The sequence below is a fragment of the Pseudonaja textilis genome, chromosome 3, assembly GCF_049901715.1.
Source record: "Pseudonaja textilis isolate UNSWEBS1 chromosome 3, rPseTex1.2, whole genome shotgun sequence".
NCBI classification, from domain to species: Eukaryota; Metazoa; Chordata; class Lepidosauria; order Squamata; family Elapidae; genus Pseudonaja; species Pseudonaja textilis.
The window spans coordinates 25756742-25780127 of record NC_141992.1 but is presented as its reverse complement, the minus strand read 5'-3'; the positions used below and the strand labels follow the sequence as shown (position 1 = coordinate 25780127).

At 38.0% G+C, this 23386-nt stretch overlaps 1 protein-coding gene across 1 annotated transcript in view; it reads right to left on the bottom strand.

Moving 5' to 3' along the window:
* Positions 1-5232: 5232 nt before the first annotated feature.
* The window catches only part of EMILIN3 (elastin microfibril interfacer 3), a 36504-nt gene continuing 18350 nt past the window's right edge, over positions 5233-23386 (bottom strand). The window contains exons 2-4 of the mRNA XM_026697315.2: positions 20291-20413; positions 10321-10571; positions 5233-7234 (exon numbers count right to left, since the gene is read on the bottom strand). Of these exons, the coding sequence (XP_026553100.1) occupies positions 5340-7234; positions 10321-10571; positions 20291-20413 (2269 nt within the window). The 3' untranslated portion in view covers positions 5233-5339. The remainder of the gene's footprint in view (positions 7235-10320; positions 10572-20290; positions 20414-23386) is intronic.

The following is a 23386-nucleotide window of genomic DNA, read 5'->3' as shown; positions in this document are numbered from 1 at the left end:
ATTAGAAGAAGAAAGAAATGTATATGAATAATTAGAAATGTATGGAAATGTGTGTATGTAACAAAGATGGCTCAGTAGTGTCAAAGATGATTGAGTTTTGTAAAAAGAAAAAAGTACTATAAAAAATTTTATTAAAAAGAAAAAGAAAGAGAAAAGCACCCCGAATTCCTTGTCATGGGCTTGCCAATAATGAAGAGATGTTCTTCTGTTTAAATTATAGTGATTGATTCCACGTGTGTACTTATGAGCATTTTATACAAACCTAGACTTCCTTTCAGTGGTGTAATTCCCTCTTGGTTTTGTAATGCACGAGTGGATTTTGCAAATTGAAATGTGTTAATGCCGTAAAGTACAAACTGTATCTGTATCTACACATCTCTTCTTCCAGTTTTTACCATGATCCAATCCAGAAAATAACATTGCTGGTCAGTTTTGTTCCATTTTCTCAATAGTTTTCTAAGAATTTATCTTTAAAAGATGTTACAGTAATACAATTCTGGAAAACTTGGTGAGAGTTTCATCTCTTCCCCTACCCCCAAAAGAAACAATAATTCAGTTTTAACCAGCAACAAATGTACAATAAAAAACAGCTAGACTAAACAGGGTTATCATTATTGTTACAATTATGGCCACAACTACCAGAAACAACAAATAAATTTGAAATCTTCACAATTGACATAATGCCCTGTTTCTTGAAAACCTCAGCAAAACAAAACCCCTTAGTTTGTAAATTGGCAATCTGAAAACAGTCTGGGATTGACAAATGGAAGATATATTATGTACTGTAATGTACTGTAATGCTTACTAGAGGTCACTCCAACACCATGTGATAGAAACTAACATAATAATACTCCCAAGAAAAAGGCAAGAGGTTATTAATGCTCATTAATGATAACAAACCAAATGCACATTAGAACTGTTGTACCTCCAATGCCTGGAAGTAAACAGGATGCAACTATAATTTCACAAGTGTTTTTAATTCTTTTTCATCGAATGTGGACTCTTCAATTCAGAATGCTGAACTATACTTCATGTTCAAAATCCTAGATAACTTAATTGAAACCAGTTATAGTTCCTTCTGGTAAATGTATATACAATACGATCAATTGCCAGGCTCCAAACGTTGATCATGAAACCACTAATAATTTCCAAGCTCTCCACACCACCACCCCATGAGAATTTGTTACAAAAAAGAGAGGAGAAAAAGTGAAACCAGTGGTCTTTTCACAGGGAATGCAGAATGTTCAGAAAAGGTGGATTGAGTTCAGGATATCACTCATAACAACTAATACCACTAAATTCAAACAGAAGAGTGGAGAAATTGTCAACTCTATTTGTGGGGAAGCCCAGAACATACTGGCCTTGTTCAACTACTGGCATATGCCAAAAGCCTGGCCAATTTCTCCCTCCCATCTTATGAAGACATTATGAACTCTTCAGCATCTTAGATGGGTTGCCATAGTGATCTTACTCACAGGCCACCTTCTGAATCTCCACTTTTAATGTATTATTTGAGTCTTGCTTATGCACTACAGGGTTGCTGCTGCTGGAAGAAAGCTATTAGATGCCATATTGGGGCTTCTCAGAGCAAGGAACCAAGGCAACATACTACACTATGGATTTGCAATCTGTCCTGTATCTGAGGAGACCTCAAAATGTAACACTGAAATAGCGGATTTCTCCTAGATTTGCCTCAGGAGGGCATTGGATGAAGTCCTGAGATCAATACATTAATAGCCTGACCTGAAGCAGCCATGGAATCTTCTCTGATGATAGGGTCATCCTGTTCTGCTTGCAGAATAACCTTGCAATATAACACTTAATTGCTCTATCGGGGGACTTGGAATTTGAGGACAAATAATACAAATGTTTCAAATCTCTTTCTGGGTGGGATAACTTTCAGTACATATGTTTATACTGCCTGACATAATTTGATATATTTTCTCAGTTTAATAAAAGCAACATTTATATAGCTGATTTCAAGTGTTCAAAGCATTTCATGCGCATTATCTTTACAACAACCCTGCAAGGTAAAAGAAAGAGAAAGGTGAATGGAATATACTCTGGTTTAGTGCAAAGTTTAGGCTGGAAAGATTCCACCCCCCCAATAATTAATTTCCTACAGAGAAATACAAGATGCACTAGGATAAGTTCTTCACTTTCATTAAGCGTATTGGGTTTTTTCTTTGATTTTTAATTTTGCTCTGATTCATTATTCAGAAGGGCCACTGAATTTTGTTTTTGTACACTGGCATAAAATTAATTAGGATTAATTTCTTGGGTACCATTCATCAGTAAGAGTAGATCATTCCTGATTGCCCATTGGGCTGCTAGACCAAAAAAGGAAAATGTGACACTATCATTTTGTCCAGGAACGAACAAGAAAAGGAACTGGCAACTTAACTATGAAGAATGATACAGCTATACTAGGAAAGTGTTTCTTAATGCTTTTCATTAGCAGTCGAGGTTAAAGGTTGTGAATTAGCTAAGAGAAGGGTTAAGGAGTGAGCAGAAAAGGAAAAAAAATACATCCTGTTGCAGTAACTATGTACAGTCTTGCTTACACTTCCATTTCTTCATATAAACACATAGTATAGTATTCCATCCAGAGTTCTCACCTGAGGCACAAATGACCAGGTTCAAATTATATTTTGGACACTTTACGCAAGGACCTAGATCACTTCAGAAATTTCTAATGCTGGGAGAGTGAAAGGAAAGAGAAGAGAACAGCCAGCAATAAAGTGGCTGGATTTGATCATTAGGAGTCATATGTGAAAATCTTGAAGGACCAGGTCAGTGACAGCTCATGCTGGAGAATGTTAATTTATGTGTCTGCTAACAGTTGAGGCCAACTTGATTGCACAAAATAAATCCACCAAACGCATAATTATATATAATTAGCTCTTTAGGAGTTGCAAGTAGAAGGACAGCTTTTTGAATCCAAAGGAGGAAGGTCACTTCAGACCTAGTATGGGCTGTATGTGTGTTATTGATTCCTTAAAATAGTCACAGTCACAGGTACTATTAGAAAACCCATGCTGGACCCAGAACACTTTCCTACTCTGAATCTAATGACTTGTAACCATCACACCGGAGCCAATCTAATTTGCTGTTAATTACTGCTTGGCAGGTCCTTCATATGAAATATTTTCTCCAGCCATTATGTAATGTTATGCAAATTGCCCAGTAATTTCATGTAATCTTCATGTGGGAACAAAAACGTAAAAATGGTCCAATCATAGGAGAAAAGCAAAGAAAAGACCTTCAGCTGCAGAACAGAATGCTCTTATTGGGGTTAATCTACAGCTGAGTTCTTTTGACATTCTCTTGTCTTGAGCATCTAACTGTAGTCACACATACAGTAGCAATAGATTAATACATTAAGTTGGACCTTATTTCTCAGTTTTAAATTTAGTTCAACATGATTCTGCTTCAGTTTGGAACAAAGCAAATTCCTTTTAAAATTAAATATATTTTCATTAATATTGCTTATAATTTTTATATGATGTTAGGCATTATTTTCCTGGGGTCCAAGATCACCGCAGATGGGGTCTACAGCCAAGAAATTAAAAGATGCTTGCCCCTGGGGAGGAAAGCTATGGCAAATCTAGACAGCATACTAAAAGCAGAGACATCACCCTGCCAACAAAAGTGCCTATAGTCAAGGCTATGGTTTTCCCAGTTGCAATTTATGGTGAAAGTTGGACCATAAGAAAGGCTGAGCACCAAAGAACTGAGGCCTTTGAACTATGGTGCTGAAGACTCCTGCGAGTCCCTTGGACTGCAAGGTGATCAAACCAGTGAGTCTTAGAAGAGATCAACCCTGACTGCTTTTTAGAAGGCCAGATCCTGAAGATGAAACTCAAATACTTTGGCCACCTAATGAGAAGGAAGGACTCACTGGAGAAGAGCCTAATGCTGGGGAAGATTGAGGGCAATAGAAGAAGGGGACAACAGAGAATGAGGTGGCTGTATAGAGTCACTAAAACAGTAGGAGTGAGCTTAAATGGACTCCAAAAGATGGTAGAGGGCAAGAAGGACTGGAGGAACATTGTCCATGGGGTCGCAATGGGTCACACGACTTTGCAACTAACAACAACATTGCATTATAACTTAAAATATATTTGTGTGATGCTTTCAGTAATGTATACATTTTTATGCATGTTTCCCACATACGTATACACACATGTTCTGTATTGCTGAATGGGGAATAATATGAATTTTGAAGAATATTTGCTTCTACTTGTAGATTGACTTGAAATGAAGCACATGTGAACTAAACAAAATTGGATTATTACATGTCATTGCTGTTACATTATCTTAAGAACAATTCCTTTGAAAGGAATCATTCTCAAAGGATATCATTCTCAAAAATAAATAAGTGAGAATAAATAGAAGAGGGATTGGTTGTTCAAGAGTGCCCAAGAAGAAATCAGATTAAAATACAATGGGTTTAATAATAATTATCTTGTGCAACTGAACTTCTTCCACATTTTATGAAAAAATAGGAAGCAACAGGAAGTAATGCTACAACACTATATTATTTGTGCTTTCTTTTCTTCTGTTCCTAGAATTGCAACAAGCTACCTATTGGTTTAAACCCAGTGACCAGCGCCTTACTATCCTTCATGCAAAGTCAGATTGCACAATTTTTGAGAATATCAGCTTGAAAAATTCAGCTTGATTATTTTAGGACAACAAAAAAGGGAAAACATGTTCTATACAAGGGCATTCTTTTATCTTTTACAACTCTTATCATGCCGCTAACCTACATGAATACCCCATAAGTTTGTATCAGTTGATGCTATCATGTAGAATTCAAGCCCATATTTTGGAGATATTTTTGGAGAGGGAAATTTTATATAAAATGGGTGGAGGAAGTCTTATCTTAAATCAGAGCCTTCACATGGCTCTAGATATTGTACTATGACCTCTGAAAAGAGTTTCTTTTCCAATAGATGAATAAATCTGGCAGATATTGGGTTTCTTTGTTTCAGTCCTTAAGTATTAGATTTTGATTTAATTCCCAAATAAATCTCTAGTTTCCTCCTGAACTGAACTGTGTATTGGAAATGTCACCTAAATATGAACTGAAATATGGGAAGGCACTTGCTATGGAAGTACAGTTGTTAGATATCTGTAGAAAGAACAGTTAACAGGCAAACATACTTAAATTGCAATTTTAAAAAATCATACCAAATAAATCAGGAAAAGGACTATAGCAGCTTTAAAGTTTAGTGACCTTCCCCCTCTCAAAAACCAAAATAAAACAAAAATCCTGGTACCATCTCTCTGGAGTCTGTATGTTACAAGTTAGGTATACTTTGGACCCAATATAACTAATGTTGGTTGTTTTTCAGCTTGCCCTCTAGGATACCAACATCTTCAGATAGTTCTGTAACTTTTGCTTGGCAATCCAACAAGTTATTCTTGAGCACAGTTATTTCCTCAGAGTGTGTAGCTAAAGTTTTGTTAATATGATTCGTGTAACCCCACATACTTCCTGCATTGTTCTCCAGTTCACTTCTGATGTATTCCAGGCTTCCTGTTATGGTGCCCAGTCTGCCACACGTATCTTCTATTTGGGCCACACGGTCATCGAATTGGATCACTTCTTTCTGCAGTCCGAGAGCCAGACTTTTGCAGTTGCTCAAGTCATTGATGATCCTGGATCTCAGCCTTTCAAGGTCTCCCTTTAGGTTCAAGACACGCTTGTTACTGAAGAAAAGCTGGGAGTCTTGATTACTGATCTTTTCTTGAAGTGAATGGACCTCATCTTCTATCTTGCGCTCATGATCATCCAAGGATGAGTTAACATGCAGTACTGAGTCAGAGTACTGGGAAACAGAATCCTTCAGCCCAGTTAGAGATTTAGTCATGGTATTCAAATTGATCTTTAATAATGTGATCTCACCTTGCAAGGTTCCAGCTGTTTCTTCCTCAATCCGTCTCTGCATCTCCAAGATAGTAATATTGAGTTTTTGCAGCAGATCTGAGTTGCTGTCCATCCTGAGCAGTAAATCTTGATTCTTGTTTTGGCATTCTTCTATCTCTGTACGGAAGATTTCTACATCTTTGGATCTGGAAGTGCAGCCCAACAAGCAAGTGCTCTCTAAGTTAGTCAGTTGGCTCTGTAGTACTTCCATCTTCTCATCTGTTTCCCTCGTTATGATAGCAAGCTCTCCTTCCAAGAATGGCATTACAGCTCCATCCAGTCCCACTGCAGAACTGACATTATTCACATCTCCTACAATAGTTATGAGTCTTTCCTCCAAGGTTCTGATTTTGTTTTCAAAAAGAACTTTTGTGCCATCTAGCTCTGATCCTATCAAACCTCTCATGTTGTCCTCTACATTAGAACAACAGTTTCCTATTTCCCTTTCTGTAAAATTCAGCCTAGCCTCAAGGTCCACAAAGTGTCCTTCAAAGAGATTCCCCAAGGTGTCAGGGGACAATTCATTATCTACCCTAGAGTGTAGATTCTTCTGAGACTCAGAAATACTATGTAGGCCTTTTTCCAAAATATCCATCCGTGCGGTGAGGTAGTTCAAGTTGCTACAGCAGTTTTCTACAACTGTCAGTCCTTGGATCTGTGTTTCCAGTTGAGAAATGTCTTTCTTGATCTCTAGTTCTTTGCCATCCAAGATCTGTTGAAGTCGGAGGTTTGCTGCTTTCTCTTCCTCACACTGCTGTTTTACTTCCTTGATCTGGTAATCACATGTACTCTGAATATTTATCATTTTTTTCTCAAAGCCATCCAAAAGCTCCACTCTCAGGTTGCTAAGCCTGTTGTCTATATATTCTTCTAACATATCAATCGAGGTGAGTGGTGAAGGCCGGGCTGATTCCATTAAGTGTTTGATCTGCCCATCATGATCTAGGACCAGGCCATGCACTTCTTCAAGTAGGTTAGTCTTGATTTTCAGTGAATCACTCATTTCAGTCACTTTGCCTAGAATCTCACCCACAGGTGGATAGGGGGAGAGCTCAGCTTTGTCTGCAGCATCCACAATTCCATCAGGAATGATTCCAAATCCCATGGTTGAATCTGGAACAGTTGGACTATTCATGAGGGATCCAATCATTTTACTAGTATCTTCCTGGATGGCAAGTCGCAAGTGATCCCCCAAGCCACTCACCATATTGTATAAGGTATCATAAGACTGTGAGAGACGTCTGACCTCCCCTTCCAGGTGGTCCAGTCTGTCTCCAAACACATTAGGCATTTTTCGACCTAGGAACAAGATATAAACAGAAATAATGTGATTATTTACTCTTTTGTAAGTACACTTAAATGCTAATTTTCTGGATTCAGGCCATGCTTTCCATCAGGGGACCAAAAGCCACTACAAATTGTGCCTTCTCAAACAAAGATTAGTCCTGTGTGGGTGTAATGGTATGTGGGAATGGCTTTGGGAGACAGTAGAAGAACCACAAATTAGACAAAGTGTTAAACAAGTGGCAGCTGAGTCTTCAGAAGAACTGGACATATGCCAAACAACTGAAAAGATACCTTACCTAGCTTTTAGGACTATAAAGGTGGGAGGGGAGAAATGAGAGACTTGCAAAATTCTGTTAATGTAACCTTATCATAATTTTACAGCTAGTATTTCTGTGCATGCTTCTTGTCTGGACTACCTCACAAGGTTGAAGTGGGAAAGGATTTAGATTGTCTTCTACAACGCACATGTTATCACTGCATAATGTGAAATGGCATTTAACAATAGTTCAGAAAGGCTTCTGGGCATATGCCACATCCTTCTATCTTTCAATCAATGGTGCCAGAAGAGGTTGAAATGAATGAATAATGCGACCTGCCCACTTCACTTTTAGAAGTAAAAGGGCATGGCTGCTTCACCAGCAGCTTTGGGACTTCCCTTGTTCAAGTCTTTGTCAAAACAAGTCATCCATTTGCAGATCTGCACAGCATCCTGGGAAGTGAAAGAGCAGCCAGACCATTGTTATCAAGAGCAAAAGCAGCTAAAACGACTTTTTCTGTTGCCCTAAAAAGAATGCTTTCTGCCCAACTCCCAGTAGCTTCTTGAACTTTATTTAGAGGTGCGTGAATCTGACAATTTCAATTTATTTTACTTTTAATAATGTAATTTTGGTTTAATCCATTTGTGCTTTTATTTATTTATTTTTAAAATATCACATCAAAATGTGAACATATTTTCATTGACATTATTTCTAGTGAACACATTTTGTAGCCTCATATATGCATCCTCCCATTTCACCACATTCAGCATTTTTGCATATATTTCATTAATTCATCTAATGCAGGGGTGTCAAACTGGATTTCTTTGAGGCCAGATTAGCATTGTTGTTCTCCATAGGCTGGCTGAGGTGGTGGTAGGATGGATGTCTCCCATAGCACCCTGCCAGACAAAACAGGGTGTGGGGGGCCACCCCAATGGGCCAGTCCTTTGCTACTTCCAGGCCAGCCCTGTGGGCCAGATTTAAGCACCCTCCAGGCTGGATCCACCCTTGGGCCTTGAGTTTGATACTCCTGATCTACTGTAAAACCTTTCTAGAGTTAAGTATTGCATTGCTGAACAGAGTGAAGTCTGTGTTTCAAAGAATTGCATTTCAATTTGTATAGTGATCTGAATATATACTGAACAAATTTCTCCTCTGTTTCCATCTATTGAATAGTCTGACTGGGTTCATACCACACAATAAATTATAATAGAGCTTGTTTGGGTTTTCAGGATGTGCAAAATATTTCTTTTTCTTCTTTCACCCTGGTCAGGTTATTTTAGGGCTAGCGGCTTTCCCCAAATAAATCTTTTATAAATGAAAAAAGGTTGTGATGTCCTGGATATTGTATGAACTTGGAATAGAATATTTATCTAAGAATTTTAATTTAATATGATATATGAACCCAGTTGTGGTTGATTCAATAAGCCATAATTAACCCAAATAAGCCATAATTAAACTAAATCATGGTTTTGTACACCACATGACTTCATCAGGCACAGCATCCTCTGTGTTTTTATCAGAGTTAGAATAGCTGGGTTCTAAATGCTCAGCAAAACTTGTCATTAATTAATGATATGTAACACCTAGTCTCTATACTGAGATTAACTTTAAATTATAGATATCCTGTAATTTTTTAGATGTAATGATTTGCTCCTCATTCCTGGTTTTTCCTTTGATCTTATCTAGTAATTTCTGCAAAAATCAAAATTATTTTGAGTCATATCAGTGGATGTTTTTAAAAAACCACAAATATCCAAATATGTTTTTTTTAAGTTTTAACCACAAGTACAATTGCTTTTATAAAAATATAATATAAAGGTGTATGGGAACTATTAGGGGCACGATAGCTCAGTGGTTAAAATACTGAGCTTGCTGGCTGGAAAATTGACAGCCCAGGTTCGAGACCCAAGTGCCACACAATGGAGTGAGTTCCAGTTACTTGCCCCTGCTCCTGCCACCTATGAGTTTGAAAAGATGCAAATGTGAGTAGGTAAATAGCTACCACTTTGGTGGAAAAGTAACAGCATTCTGTGCACCTCAGAATGCAATCATGCTAGCTGTCAGGATTCTAACGATCATCCGAATTAAATCATGAGCCTCGAGCCAAACTTCAAAAAACTTCAAAAAAATTATTAGGAGTGACATACTGGCATGACCTGTATGAAGCTAACTGTGTCATATGTAATTTACAGTCACCTGTGGTTCTGTTTTCCCCCTCCCTCCTGGGTGTGTCATAAATCAGATTCTCCAATTAAGCACATTCACGGACTGGGTGTCATCAATCACATTCTCCAGTTAAGGAATTTTGTGAGCAAAAGCTCCTGTAACTTAGCTACAATCTTTTTGAGATAAGGTTGGAATGTGCTTTTGAATTCATTTGCCATATGCTCCTTCTGGTTCCCCACCTCCTCTTTCTTATGGTAACTTGGATACAGGCATGGAAATATTTTACAAGTTGACACAGGCCACATGACACGGAAGTGTCTCTGGACAGTGCTGTCTCCCTCTGTTAAGAAATGGAGATGAGTACTCTATTGCCCCTAGAGTTGGACACGACTGGACAGAGAAACTCTACCTTTACATTGATGGGCACTATGGAGGCGTCACAAAGAATGAATTTCTATGCATGGTAGGTATCCTGTCTTAATTTTTCTGGTCAGCCAGACTTTGACTTAGGCAGGTAGGTATGAATATGCAAATGTGTGATGTGTTTTAGTCAGAGGCTGAGCAATGAAAGTTGTACTCCTGTTCTTATTTTTGCATGTCCAACATATCTGGATAACAAAGAAAAGATCATTTATGATCCTTGATGTGACAAACTCAAATTTGGATCCTCACCATAATTATTCTTTTTTGGTATAGGAAACGAGTCCACAGGGATTTTGGGATGAGGTGGAATTCTGGGACCTGGAAACATCTTCTGAGTTGGAGGCATCTTGGGGCTGGGATGCTGGGATGGAATTCCTGCTTGATTAGTGGGATTATCATGATGGCATCCTTCTCCCATGAGACCCGGGCAGCATTTCCATGCTATTTCAGTGACTGTCTTGTATCCAATTTTGTACCTGGGTCTGAAGAATGTGTGATACCTAATAACCAGGAATAAAGAAAGCTAGAGCAAAATTAAGAGTTAAAAATGTAGATATCAATATATGAAACACAAGAATCATTGAAACCTAATAGGAAAGGGTGATGGATGATGGAATCACACACATTTTAGATCAAATTAAGATTATATGAAGTGTTAGACTTCCAAGTAGGATTGGCAATGAAGTCCCATACTGAACATTTGCACAGTGTTTAGAATAGTTTTAAAGTACATAGTTATGTCTTTTAACACTTGACAAACTTCTGACTGGAAACAAGTGAAATGATGAGGCAAGAAGAATACACTAAAGATGGGACACAAACAAGCAAATGCATCAGTCTATAATTGTAAGAAGAAATTAGGAAAATTCCAAAGGTGCTTTTCCAAAAGGCACCTGGAATTCTTTGGTTTTTCCTCCCAGAAAATGTTTAGTTTCTTATCTAAGAAGCTTATTTGGTTCTATTTGATGTTTGCTTCTTCTTGATTAGAAGCAGAATGTTTTCAAGGAAAAAAACCCAAGAAAGTCCAGTTACCTTTGGGAAAAGCACCTTTGGGCCAACCATGGATGATTGAGAATCTCCATACATCAGGTAGGAAAATCAATATGAATTTTTTTTTTTTTACTATAACTTCAAAATGTATTTTAACACTAGAGGGCAGCAACTTCCATACATAGAGTGTGCAACCTTGATCTGCTTGGGTTGTAATACAGGATCTCAAATCAGGATTGTTATCTGTAGCCCATATTATACCAGAATTTGAAAATAAAAAACAGTATTTAAATGATCAGATGATCATATAGTGGATAGGGGCTACTTATGTCTTTTGCCCAGTGCGGAAACCCAAATTAAAGCACCCTAATTGGTGGCTAGCCAGCCTTTCTTGAACCCAGCATGTAAAGAAAAGCTCACCATCTTTCTGAATAATTGATTCAGCTTTTGAATGTACTTTTGGAGTTTTTCCTAAACTTCAAACAGAACAAATGAATTATGAAATGAACTTTATGCAGAAGTTATCCATGTTCCATATGACCTAATGAGTACAATGGTTAATCAGATTGCACAGATAAACACTTCCAAGTCACCTGACATGACTTGAGCCAGCATCATATTTTCCTCTAGAGGCAGCTCATGCATTCTGCTGCCAGCCATTGAGTGAAAGATCCCTGAACACTAACAGCAAAATAATCCATAACAATTTTGCTCAGAAATTCTGATGTAGCCGATGAGACTTGAATAGAAACACTTAAAATTGCTACACCAGTGAGTTAGATGAATGTATAAACAGATCCTTGGAAGTTCTCAAATGAATGAATGAATAAATGAATGAATTCTTTATTGGCCAAGTGTGATTGGACACACAAGGAATTTGTCTTGGTGCATATGCTCTCAGTGTACATAAAAAGAAAATATACATTCATCAAGAATCATAATATAAACTTAATATAGTCATAGGGTACAAATAGGCAATCAAATCATACTAGGAAACAGTCAATACAAATCGTAAGGATACAAGCAGGGAATTATTTGTTTAGCAGAGTGATGGCATTCAGGAAAAACTGTCCTTGTGTCTGGTTGTTTTAGTGTGCAGTGCTCTATAGCATCAATTTGAGGGTAGGAGTTGAAACAACTGTCCAGGATGTGAAGGGTCTATAGATATTTTCACAGCCCTCTTTTTGACTTGTGTAATATACAGGTCCTCAATGGAAGGCAGGTTGGTAGTAATTGTTTTATCTTTACATTCATCTGTTATAATCCATATAATGACATTGATTCTTGAAATGCTTCATGCCGGTTGTAATAATAACATGTACTGAGACCAATTATAGAAAGTTCTGGTGAGGTATATACATGCTGGTTGAACATCAGAGAGAAAGTCACAAGGCTTTGGAGTTATGTGATTGTGTGAGCAGATGCCTGCAGCCGTAATTCTCAATGCACAGCCTGATTATGCCATACTGTACCCCTTATTGTCACTTATACATACTTCATGCTATTAAGCTAATGTTCTACATATCTGCCAGGCTAAAGATAATCCTCAGGCAAATGCTATGGATTAGTTTTAGATATAGCTCTGATCTGAGGCATAGCCCGTCATTCTGTTCTGTAAATGAAAGTCTCCTGTTGTTTTACGAAATAGCTAATAGCGTCATGGGTTGACTCCTGCTATTATATCTCATTGTCAGTCCTGTCATAAGACTCATTGGGCAGGCATCCTCTCTAATCAATGGGCTGTGTTAACACTAAATTTAATGAGGTTCCTGCACGCATGTACCTCTGCTGAGCAAATGTTTTTGGCAATTCCTCTCTTATTTTCTGGCATAGAGGATATTGGAAAAACCCTCTGCTTCTGACAGTCTCTGCTTGGGACTCTGCCCTAAGTTTGTGTGCTGTTGGACTTGCCATAAGCTTCTGTTTGCCTTTTATTTTGTTGAATGATATGTGGAAGATCTAAGAATGTAAGGCCTTGGGGAGATTTATTCCCCAAAGGAATCTCTGAATTGCTGTGATGAACAACTCTGGTGCGCATAGCACACACACACACAAACACCTCAAAATAGCCTAGATGGATTGGAGAATGTAGAAAAAGCTGCTGTATTGAACCTCTGCCAACTGCTTGCCTGGCACACAAACCATCGCTCTGGCTCCCTGCAGACATCTGGGCCACTGCCTGACTTTTTGTTTTGGCCAAAGGTCAGAGTTGTAAAAAGAGCAAATCATTTCACAGACCAAAGGAGGAAAACAGCTGGCATCAGATCCCTTCTAACAGGCTACGCTGCCCTTACTGCTGTTTCCAGTTAGAAGCAAGAGTCTTCTTTTCAGGGGGAAGAAAAAAGATGTATCTTCTCAAAGTGCAAAACACTTCCACTTCACATGTCAATAACAGGAAGTATTTATGGCAGCTGCATAAACAGTTATTAGTGACCCCCAGGTTGAAAAAAAATGCTCCACTTAATTCTTAGTTTCCCAAGCTATATAGAATTCGTGCTTTGTCTCAGAAAACATTCCCTTTTTCTAGCTTTATTCTTAGTCTGAAAGGTAAGACTGCTACTTCCTCATGAAACCATTGGATTATTAGTTGAGAAGGTAACACTACTCAATCAAAAGTATCAGCAGTAGTCAGCCACAATATCTACATTCAAGCAATAGCAGAATCAGAGGTGTCCTTGGAGGGGCTCAAAAAGGTTCAGAAGACATCTGTGATCTCATGATTGAGACTTGATCCCCTTAATCCTGGGAGGCTGCAGAGCATGGCCTCATTTAACCTAGCCCTCTACCCTACCTGGAAGAGGATAATCCTTGATTTGAAGGTATTTCCTTGTGAAATTTAAGATTTATTTACTTATTTTGAGCTAAATTCCACCCAAGTACTAAATCCAAACTCATTTATTAGTTGATGTTGTTATTGTTGCTATTTTCTTAACAATTTTAACAGAAAGGAATGAAAGAGGCATGGGAACCAGCTGGGTGATGCTGGACTAATCACTCTCAATCCAACCCATTTCAGAAGATTGTTGTTGTGGAGAAAATGGAAGGAGGAAAGAGGATTGTGCGCACTGTGTTTGTTGCCTTGAGTTACTCACAAAGTAATAAAGGCAGGATGAAAATCTAATTATTAAAATCTATAATAAACAAATAAAGATAAGTTATGATTGGTTACACAGTCAACCAAATGTTTAGACTGGACTTGACATCTTTGTCCACCTATTGAGTCCTTCCCAAGGACTTGGGGTAGACAGCTATTATTTCATGGTGTTAAAGGTACATTTTCAGGATGTATGATGTTCCAGGTAGGAGTTTTGCAACTGAGTGATGGTGATTTTGTCAGTGCTGATGGTGTTCAAGTTGAGCTCCAGATGTTTTGGAATTGCATACAAGGTGCCTATTACTATTGGTATTGCCTTTGCTTTCTTTTGCCATACATGTTCTACTTCTATTTGAAGGTCTTTGTGTTTCATGATTCTTTTACCCAGTTCTTTCTCTTCTGTTCTGCTGTCTCCAGATACTGCAACATCTGTTATCCAGACCTCCTCCTCCAAACTCAAGGATGTCCTCCCTACTATGTTCTCCCAAAGAACACCCTGGTGGAGTGGATTGGGCTGAGAACTCACTGTCTCCTGGGTTCCAGGCCAGTATCCTCAACCCTACACAAAACTAGCTTTCAGTAATAAATGTGAGATGGAAATTGGCTGATTCAGTTAAAAACACTGTTGTTTATTATTATCCTAATTGTCCAAAATTTAATCAACTTTGTGCTGATACCAATGATTCAGGCAAGGACTTAAGAATTATATAGGTACTGCGATGATGCAGGTGGCTTTTCCAAATTTGCCTCCAGAAGTGGTAAATGGAAGTTTTTAAGAAGAGATTGAATAACCATTTGTCTGAAATGGTATAGGATTTTCTGCCTAAGCAGGGGCTTGGACTAGAAGACCTCCAAAGTCCCTTCTGACTCTGTTATTCTATTCTAAATAGAATTTTCCAAAATGAGTGGTGTACTTATAATAATTTCTAAATATTTGATGACCCAAAATAGTCAATTATAATTGGTAAGGTGATCATATTTCCACCCAAATTGAAAAAAAAAACATTTTGTATGATTGCTATAGTTATTATTTATATACTGTACCTTAAACAAAGTGCAGAAACAGAAAATCCATTGTAGATACAAAATGTTGTCCAACAACATAAGTTGAGAGCCATCTAATAATAACATTTGATACTAAAATACATCAAACACATATCTACCTACCTATAGAGTACCCTATGAAAGTGTCCACACATATAATATACTTGCATATAATAATTCGTTTCTATATACTAGGACAGACTCACAAGTTGGATTCAGTCATATTTAAAACTATGATTCATTGCCTATTTACTTGGAATAAATCTTTTATATCTTTCTTCCAAAGAACTTTTTCAAGAGCCAAGCAAACATACTGAGGAAGTCATTAGTGAGGCTGCTGACAATAGTAAAATGTGGAAAGTTGGGTCAGATCTCATCAAGTGGTCACAAAATTCTGGTTGAAATTGGAATCTAGTTATTTTTCTAAGAACAGTGCCAGAAATAAATGCAGTCATCATAATTTGGAATTTGCACTGGCTAGAAATGTTAAAGATAGATTTATAATAAAGGTGTGATCAAGCAAGAGGTTACCTGGATTATAAGATCCATTAACACAGCTAGTAAATCACCTGTTTTAGGTGATTTCTCACTGAATTTGTAAGATTTAGCAATAGCAATAGCACTTGGACTTAAATCCTACTTCATAGTGCTTTACAACCCTCTCTAAGCGGTTTATAAAGTCATCATACTGCTCCCAACAATCAGGCTCCTCATTTTACTGACCTGGAAGGATGGAAGACTGTATCAGTCTTGAGCCAGTCAGGATGGAACTCCTGGCTATGGGCAGAGTTAGCCTGCAATACTTCATTCTAACTACTATGCCACCACAATAGCTAAGATTCAGAACTGATTTTTTTTCCTAGGCTAAAGTAAGGAACTGTTTCATCTGAACTTTTATACCACCTTAAGAATTCAATGGCAAGAGAAACAATTTATAAATACATCAAATAAATTAATGAAGGCAATTTAAAAAATTAATGTGGCAATAAAAATAATGAAAACTAGTCCATTTTCTAACTTTCTAAAGCTACAGTACATAAGAATTGCCTTGTGGAAAATCCTCTTCCACATCAGGATTTGGCTGTGGTTACTGGGGTGGCCCGGGTGGGGCTGGGGGATCCATTGTCTCCAGTGGAGGAAGATGAGACCAGGGAACGTGTGAAACCCTTGTCCTCCAGAGAAGCCTTACTGTTCCCTCTCAGGCCAGGTGGAGGACCCCTGAACAGCAGCGTAAGCTGTCCAGAGCCCTAGGCCATGTAGTCTAATACTGGTAGTCCCCAACTTAACGACCACAATTGAGCTCAAAATTTCTGTTGTTAAGTGAGACATGTGTGAAGTGAGCTTTGCCCCATTTTGCAATATTTCTTGCCCCAGTTGTTAAGTGAATCGCTGAAGTTGTTAAGTTACTAACCCGATTGTTAAGTGAATCTGCCTTCCCCATTCACTTTGCTTGTCAGAAGGTTGCAAAAGGGACCTTGGAACACAGCAGCTGTCATAAATATGAACCAGTTGCCAAGCATCTGAATTTTGATCACATGGCCATGGGGATGCTGCAGAGGCTGTGACTGTGAAAAATGGACACAGATCACTTTATTCAATGCTGTTGTAACCTTGAATGTTATGAAATGAACTGTCGTAAGTTGAGGACTACCTGTACTTCTGGAGAGAGGCTGCTTAGAAAAAGCTCCTCTCCTATAGTAATGTAACTTGCATGTACATTTTAATCTTTCTTCCTTTTCCACATCTTTTTCCTGTTATCCTTCTTTCTAAACTGTAAGTACTCTTTCTGCCTACAGTTTCTCTTCGTTTCTGAAAATTGTGCTTATGGACAATATTCAGCAAGCAACATGATTGTCATATATCTCTGTACCATTTCAGTGCCGAAATCACAGAGTAACACTGAACAAATACAGAAAACATCTAAAAACGTTTGCTTTTCTGGCTCATAATGCAATTAAAGCTACCTCCAAAAACCTTAGCCTGGCTGCAGACCTTCTACTGACCAACTGCTATTGAACCCACCTCCAATAGCATCATATAAAAGGTCTGTGAAAGCATCTATGGAATGGGGCTCTGACAGCTATTTTCCATTGGATCCAGTCCATAATACAAGAAAGATTTATGTTATATTTGGGTCAACTTCCAAGAAATACATGATCATGCTGAGCAGTTATTGGACACTTAGCTAGCGTAAGCCTTGGTTGGAAGCAAGCAAGCATTGCATCCATTCCAATTTTTAAGTACAACAGCATTTTTGTGATTTAAAATATGATGCGGGAAAGCAAAGGAGGCATGGGAAACTGAGGCCTAAATGATCCTAACGTAACGTATTTTCATATATGGAGAAAGATATATCTGTTTCTCTCTACTGAGTGGTTTTGAGTAGTATCAGAAAACTCCCATTATTTATAGAGACAATATCTGGTGAGGCAAGGAGAACCAATCCCCACATTTTTTTTGTGGGGCATTAAGGTCAAATTTGGCATCTGGATATACCAAAATTCTCTCTTGAAGAAAGAGAGAACTGGATAACGCTGATTTTTGTGAGCAGACTATAGAAACCATTGTTTTTATAGCCACTTGCAATCAACTGGAAATCAAAGGTTCCATAAATGCAGTCTTTCATGACTTAGTTTGACCAAGCCTCATCTTTTTAATCACTTTGGAGCAGGGGTGGGATTCAAAAATCCCAGCAACCAGTTCTCTGTCCGGTTGCTGGGTAAGCATGGCCATGGTGGGAGTGGCCTACCAGAACTTCTGGTTCAGCCGCTTTTCACCTTCCCCAGAGTCCAGGGGCTTCCCTCGGGCCTCTGGGAGGTTAAAAATGGCTTTTCCGGGCTCTGGAGGACCTCCAGAAGAGGGAAACAGGCCCCATTTCCGGACTTCCAGAACTTCCAGTTTGGCTGTTTTTTGCCTTCCCCAGAGTCCGGAGGCTACCCTTGGTTGGGAGGGCGAAAACAGCCTCCTTGGGCTCCGGAGGGCCTCAGAAGGCCCATTTCTGGACTTCTAGAACTTCCGGTTTGGGCCATTTTTCACTCTCCCAAAGCCCCCGCATCAACCCCGCACTTACCTGCATCCAAAACAGGCAGCATGGAGACTCCTGGGAGGGAAGGGGAGGGAAGGGCAGGGGAGGGGAGGGGTGGGTGGGGCCAGCTGGTTGGTTCAACTTCCGGTTCAGCGAACCAGATGTAAATTTAACATCCGGGTCATCTGAACCAGGCCGAACCAGCTGAATCCCACCCCTGCTTTGGAGTTTTACCTTTCTTATTGTTTCTGTGCTTCTCAAAAACTTTCAGAATCACAGGACTGCCAGTCACTGGGTGGGATTCTCTTCAATATATTTAAAAAGAAAGAATTTCACATCTTTCTAGCTTTTTAAGATGTTTTTTCTTTTTTTGTAACTTCTTGTAATATACAGCAAAGAGGTGATTCCAGAGTAGTTTCTGGAAAACCTTATAAATGCTAAAAGCTTTGTGAAATTGATTTAAAGAAAGGCTTTGAAGTAAATTAGAACAGGCTTTTTGTGTGGGAAAAATATGCTGTATCTTGTTTACAAACAAGACTTTAAAGATCGATTACTAATGCACATGTTGGCTACTTTTAAAGGATTTGTTTGTTCTCTGGGCCTATGAAGCGCTTGAACTCTATTTGAGCAAAAACCTCTAGTGAACAAATCCTTCTGAAGCTAACTGAGGTGAATTCTAAGGTGGATTTAAACATTATAACTTATAAGAAGCAGATGTAAATATTCGATTTACAAATGCAATTGGAAATCACTTAAAAATTGAAAAAGACATTATGGACCACCCTTTTAAACTGAAATATAAGATATATATTGAAGTTACTTTATGAAAATTACAAGTAGACTTGAAAGATGATAAGAATTTTGAGAGAGGATGAAGAGATATTAAAAGAAAACAGAATTATGTTTAGGAGATTTAGGATTGGCTAGGAGTAAGAAGGAAAAACCTAAAACTGGTTTACCTGACTATATTTAAAGGTGTTCTTATTTCTGGTGATGTTTATTGATTACCTGGGTTGGATAGTTTTTCTTTTGGAAATGTCTAATGGTGTAATATTTAAACTTGGCAACTTTATGATATGTGGACTTCAGTTCCCAGAACTCTCTAACAAGCCATCTGCTGATTGTCAAGCAGTTTAACAACTGCAAGGAGCTGAAACTGAAATTTGTTTAACAACTGACAAAATATACCTGACAATGAACAATCCAACAAAAGGGACAGCACCAGGCAACTACAAGCTGATTACCTGCGTACCAGCAATTTTCAAATGGCTAAGTGGTGTGATAGCTGATGTAGTCCAACAGTATCTAGTTAAAAACCAACTCTTTCCACCTGAAGAGAAAGGAAACTGCCCAAACAGAATAGGAACAATATCTTTAATGTCATCAAACAACAATATCTGCCTATCCCAGATTTTTGCAAAGGGTTCAATAGGTGGATAAAAATAACAAATCCAGTCTAAACATCTGACTGACTGTGCATCAGCTATAGTAATAATAATATCTCAGCTTTACTCTGTGAACTCAAGAATTGCAATTCCCTGTGGAATTGATTGGGCTGAGAGAAAGACAAATCAAGACTTAAATCATCCATGAGGGGCTGCAGTGGCTCACATGGTGAGCTGCATAACAAAATGAGCTCCTGTTAATTTGTCCTAGTACCTGCCAATCTAGCAGTTCGAAAACATGCAAATGCAAGTAGATAAATAGATACTAGTTTGGTGGTAAAATAACAGGGACACAAAAGGAGTACCGTCAGGCATCCCCTGGGCAATGGTGATGTCATCAGCTAATCCTTTCAACTCAGAAGTGCCTTAGTAAGTGCTTCTGACACAAATGTAATAGCAGTCATTCATAGACTAAAAGTGGATTTAAGACTCCCTGATCCTCACTTTTCAACATAGCCAGCTTAACCACACTGACTGACTTATTAGAGAAATAATAAGAAGATGAAAGAAGTGGAATCAAGACTCTTGGTACTATCTGTGATAAAATTAATATTCAGGAGTAACTTTTCTCAGGTCAAATAATGTTGAGAGATCTACATCTTTATCCCTGGCTATACTTACACAACTTTTCCAGGACACTTGGGTCCCCAGCTGCACTTGTGATACTCAGCTTTCACATAGCTCTCCACTCCATCCTGAAGAGTGCACGTGACATTCCTCTGCACCACATATGCACAATAGATCCTGCATGAGAAGCAAAGTCAGATTTGGTTAAACATCTGACAACCAGATTTGATCTCCCAGCCCCCACTCAAACCTCCAGGCCAGACTTTGCGGTTGTCCAGTTGGGCAAGCAGCTAAAGGGTTCTTTTGCTTTTTTCATCAGCAGGGAATAATCAAATAGCTGAGACCACCAACCAGAAAGTTTCAGACAAAGACAATCTGATTGGGAGGGACTCAGCTATGAAAGTACAAACTAGTAAGTTTTTCTGGGTGACCCAGAGAAAAGTTAAAATTCAAATTCTACATTCCTTAAGTACTAATATTTGGATACATTGAATGCTTCTTTAGATGAATGCCATTTTTTTCCCTAACAAAATCTATTTAGGAAAAAGTACTCAGAGTTGTTCACAAGTTGAAACCAAATAAGTAGTTAACACTCTGAGGTTAGAGGATTCGTACATAAAGTTGTATCAGTAACAAGACTAAGGATAAGTTCAGTTGGAACTTTTTCAGCAATGATAGCTTAACAGATGTCAGTATGTAAAAGGCATACTGACTCTTCTAAAGTTTGCATCTTAGCAACTCCACTCTGTAAGCCACTTGGTAACTAAATTGTCTATCCCACCCCTTTTCCCAACAATGTTGCACCCACAGCAGAAAAAACATTTCTACACACCTATCCTATTCTTTGATAAATTGATGGGTAGTTTTTAAAATTAATTTATGTACAGTTCTTCTATATCTTAAAAAATCTGGCCTTTGCAACATAAGATCAATAAATGCAACAATAATAAATAATGAAAACTGATTAATGCCTATACAGCATTCATTCCCAGGGGTAACAATTACAGCTCAAAGACTCCTTGAACCAATCCTGCTTTTACAATCTTTCTGATTGCCATCACACATGCACAAAAAGTCATTTACTACAACCTTATTCAAATCACTGTAATGTGAACAATGTGATCAAGGAGTGTGGCAGGATTTATTTGCAAGCACTGCCTCTTCTGTATACTTTAATGTGCTAAGAAGTTCAGAATATTTACTCCACTGTGAATCAGAGACCAACAGACCTTAGAACATAGCTATTATCCTTAATGTAGATGGCAGCCTTTTTCTGACCTTGTCTGAGTTTAGAAACTGGATAAGATCTGGCATGGTTAAGGGGAAAATATGTAAAGGGGAAAACTCCAGGAAATACTGGGACTACAGAATTTGAAACATTGAACAACATTCCTGAAAAGGCAATGGCAAACCATTTCTATACTGTTACTAAGAAATGGCATGGATGTATCTATGAAGTTGCATGAACTTTTGTGAAGTCGAGAATTGAGATTGATGGTGGGGGGGAATCTGAAATGTATACATCTATTTTATCTTTGATGTATTTAAAGTGACTGCAAAGAATAGAATGCAAAACATCTTTTGAATGGAAGGAGTGCTTTTCTTCCACTCCAAAAGAATAGAATAGAATAGAATAGAATAGAATAGAATAGAATAGAATAGAATAGAATAGAATAGAATTCTTTATTGGCCAAGTGTGATTGGACACACAAGGAATCTGTCTTGGTGCAAATACTCTCAGTATACATAAAAGAAACTGGGGAAGTTGCTGCAGGGTTTTTTTTTTTTTTGGACAAGGTTTTTCAGAAGAGGTTTGCCATTATTTTCTTCCTAGGGCTGAGAGAGAGTGACTTGCCCAAGGTCAGCCAGCTGGCTTCATGTCTACAGTGGGATAAGAACTCAACCTCCTGATTTCACCACTATACCAAACTGGATCTCCCAAAGGAAGCAAATATATCCACTTTGCTATCCTTTTCCTCTGAATCTGCCCATTTTACCCACTGTGTACAAACCAAAGGCTACTGAAACTTTTGTTCTTGTTATTCAGGTGTTAAGCCATATCCGACTCTTCGCAACCCCATGGACCATAGCAAGCTAGGCTCTGTTGTCCTCCATTGTATCCAGGAATGTGCTCAAATTCTGAAACTTTCACTATCCCTATTGTGTGTTAACTTTTAAATACCATCCCCACTGTCCTCTTTACTGGCATTCTAAGTCTTTTCTTTTTTATAAACGAACATGAATGTTCTTCTGAGTTAGACCTTCCTTATTCATATCTAACATACGCCAAGATATCACCTGCTATGCCCTTGTCTCAGCCAAGGTTGTGGAATTTTCTTGTCCATCAAATGCAGAGGTATAAACTAGTTTACTATTTAATTCCCTTGAAATCTGAGTAAATTCTAGTTCTGGTTTTTGCCTATGCCGGTTGTTTTCCTAGCATTAAAAATCTGCAAGACATATTTGGATGTTGACGAGTAAGAAACTTAAGCCTGATATCTGTCTCTACGAAAAATGAACTCTTTGAGATAATTTCAGTTTCAAAATTTCTGGTATAGTACCTAATTTTGTTTTCTTTCTATGTTGACCTCATGGAACAAAAATAGAATAAATAGTTTATATCAGTTGCATGGTTAATCAGTATTTTAAAACATTTCTGATGTTGCAGGAACATTCGGTTTGTTGAAATCTGCTGAATGGTAATGCATAATTTGGACCAGACATATAAGAAGCATATGAAACCTCTCAAATATTATCACTACTAAAAGTTTTTGGATGATTCCAAACCTACAATTTATTCTTAACAGACAACTGGGCAGTTTTATAAAGACAGATATTGCAAGAAAAGTTGCAAGAAAAATAGAACAAAAAAATTGGAACCTCCCATTTAAAAAAAAAAATCAATGGGTTAGGAGTTTAAAATGTCTATATGATGCTATTAAGATACACTTCTGCAATTCAACAACAAATCCCATATTGAGTGATTTGGACACTTCAGAGGATGTTTAGTACGGGCTAAAAATCAAGCTCATATACAATAGTGGACTAGATATTGGCACATGTGTTCTGTGGCTATTCCAAGATTATTCCTTCTGGTTTAATATTTATAAATTTATAGTGCTGGCAAAAGAAATAAGATTTAAATATGTC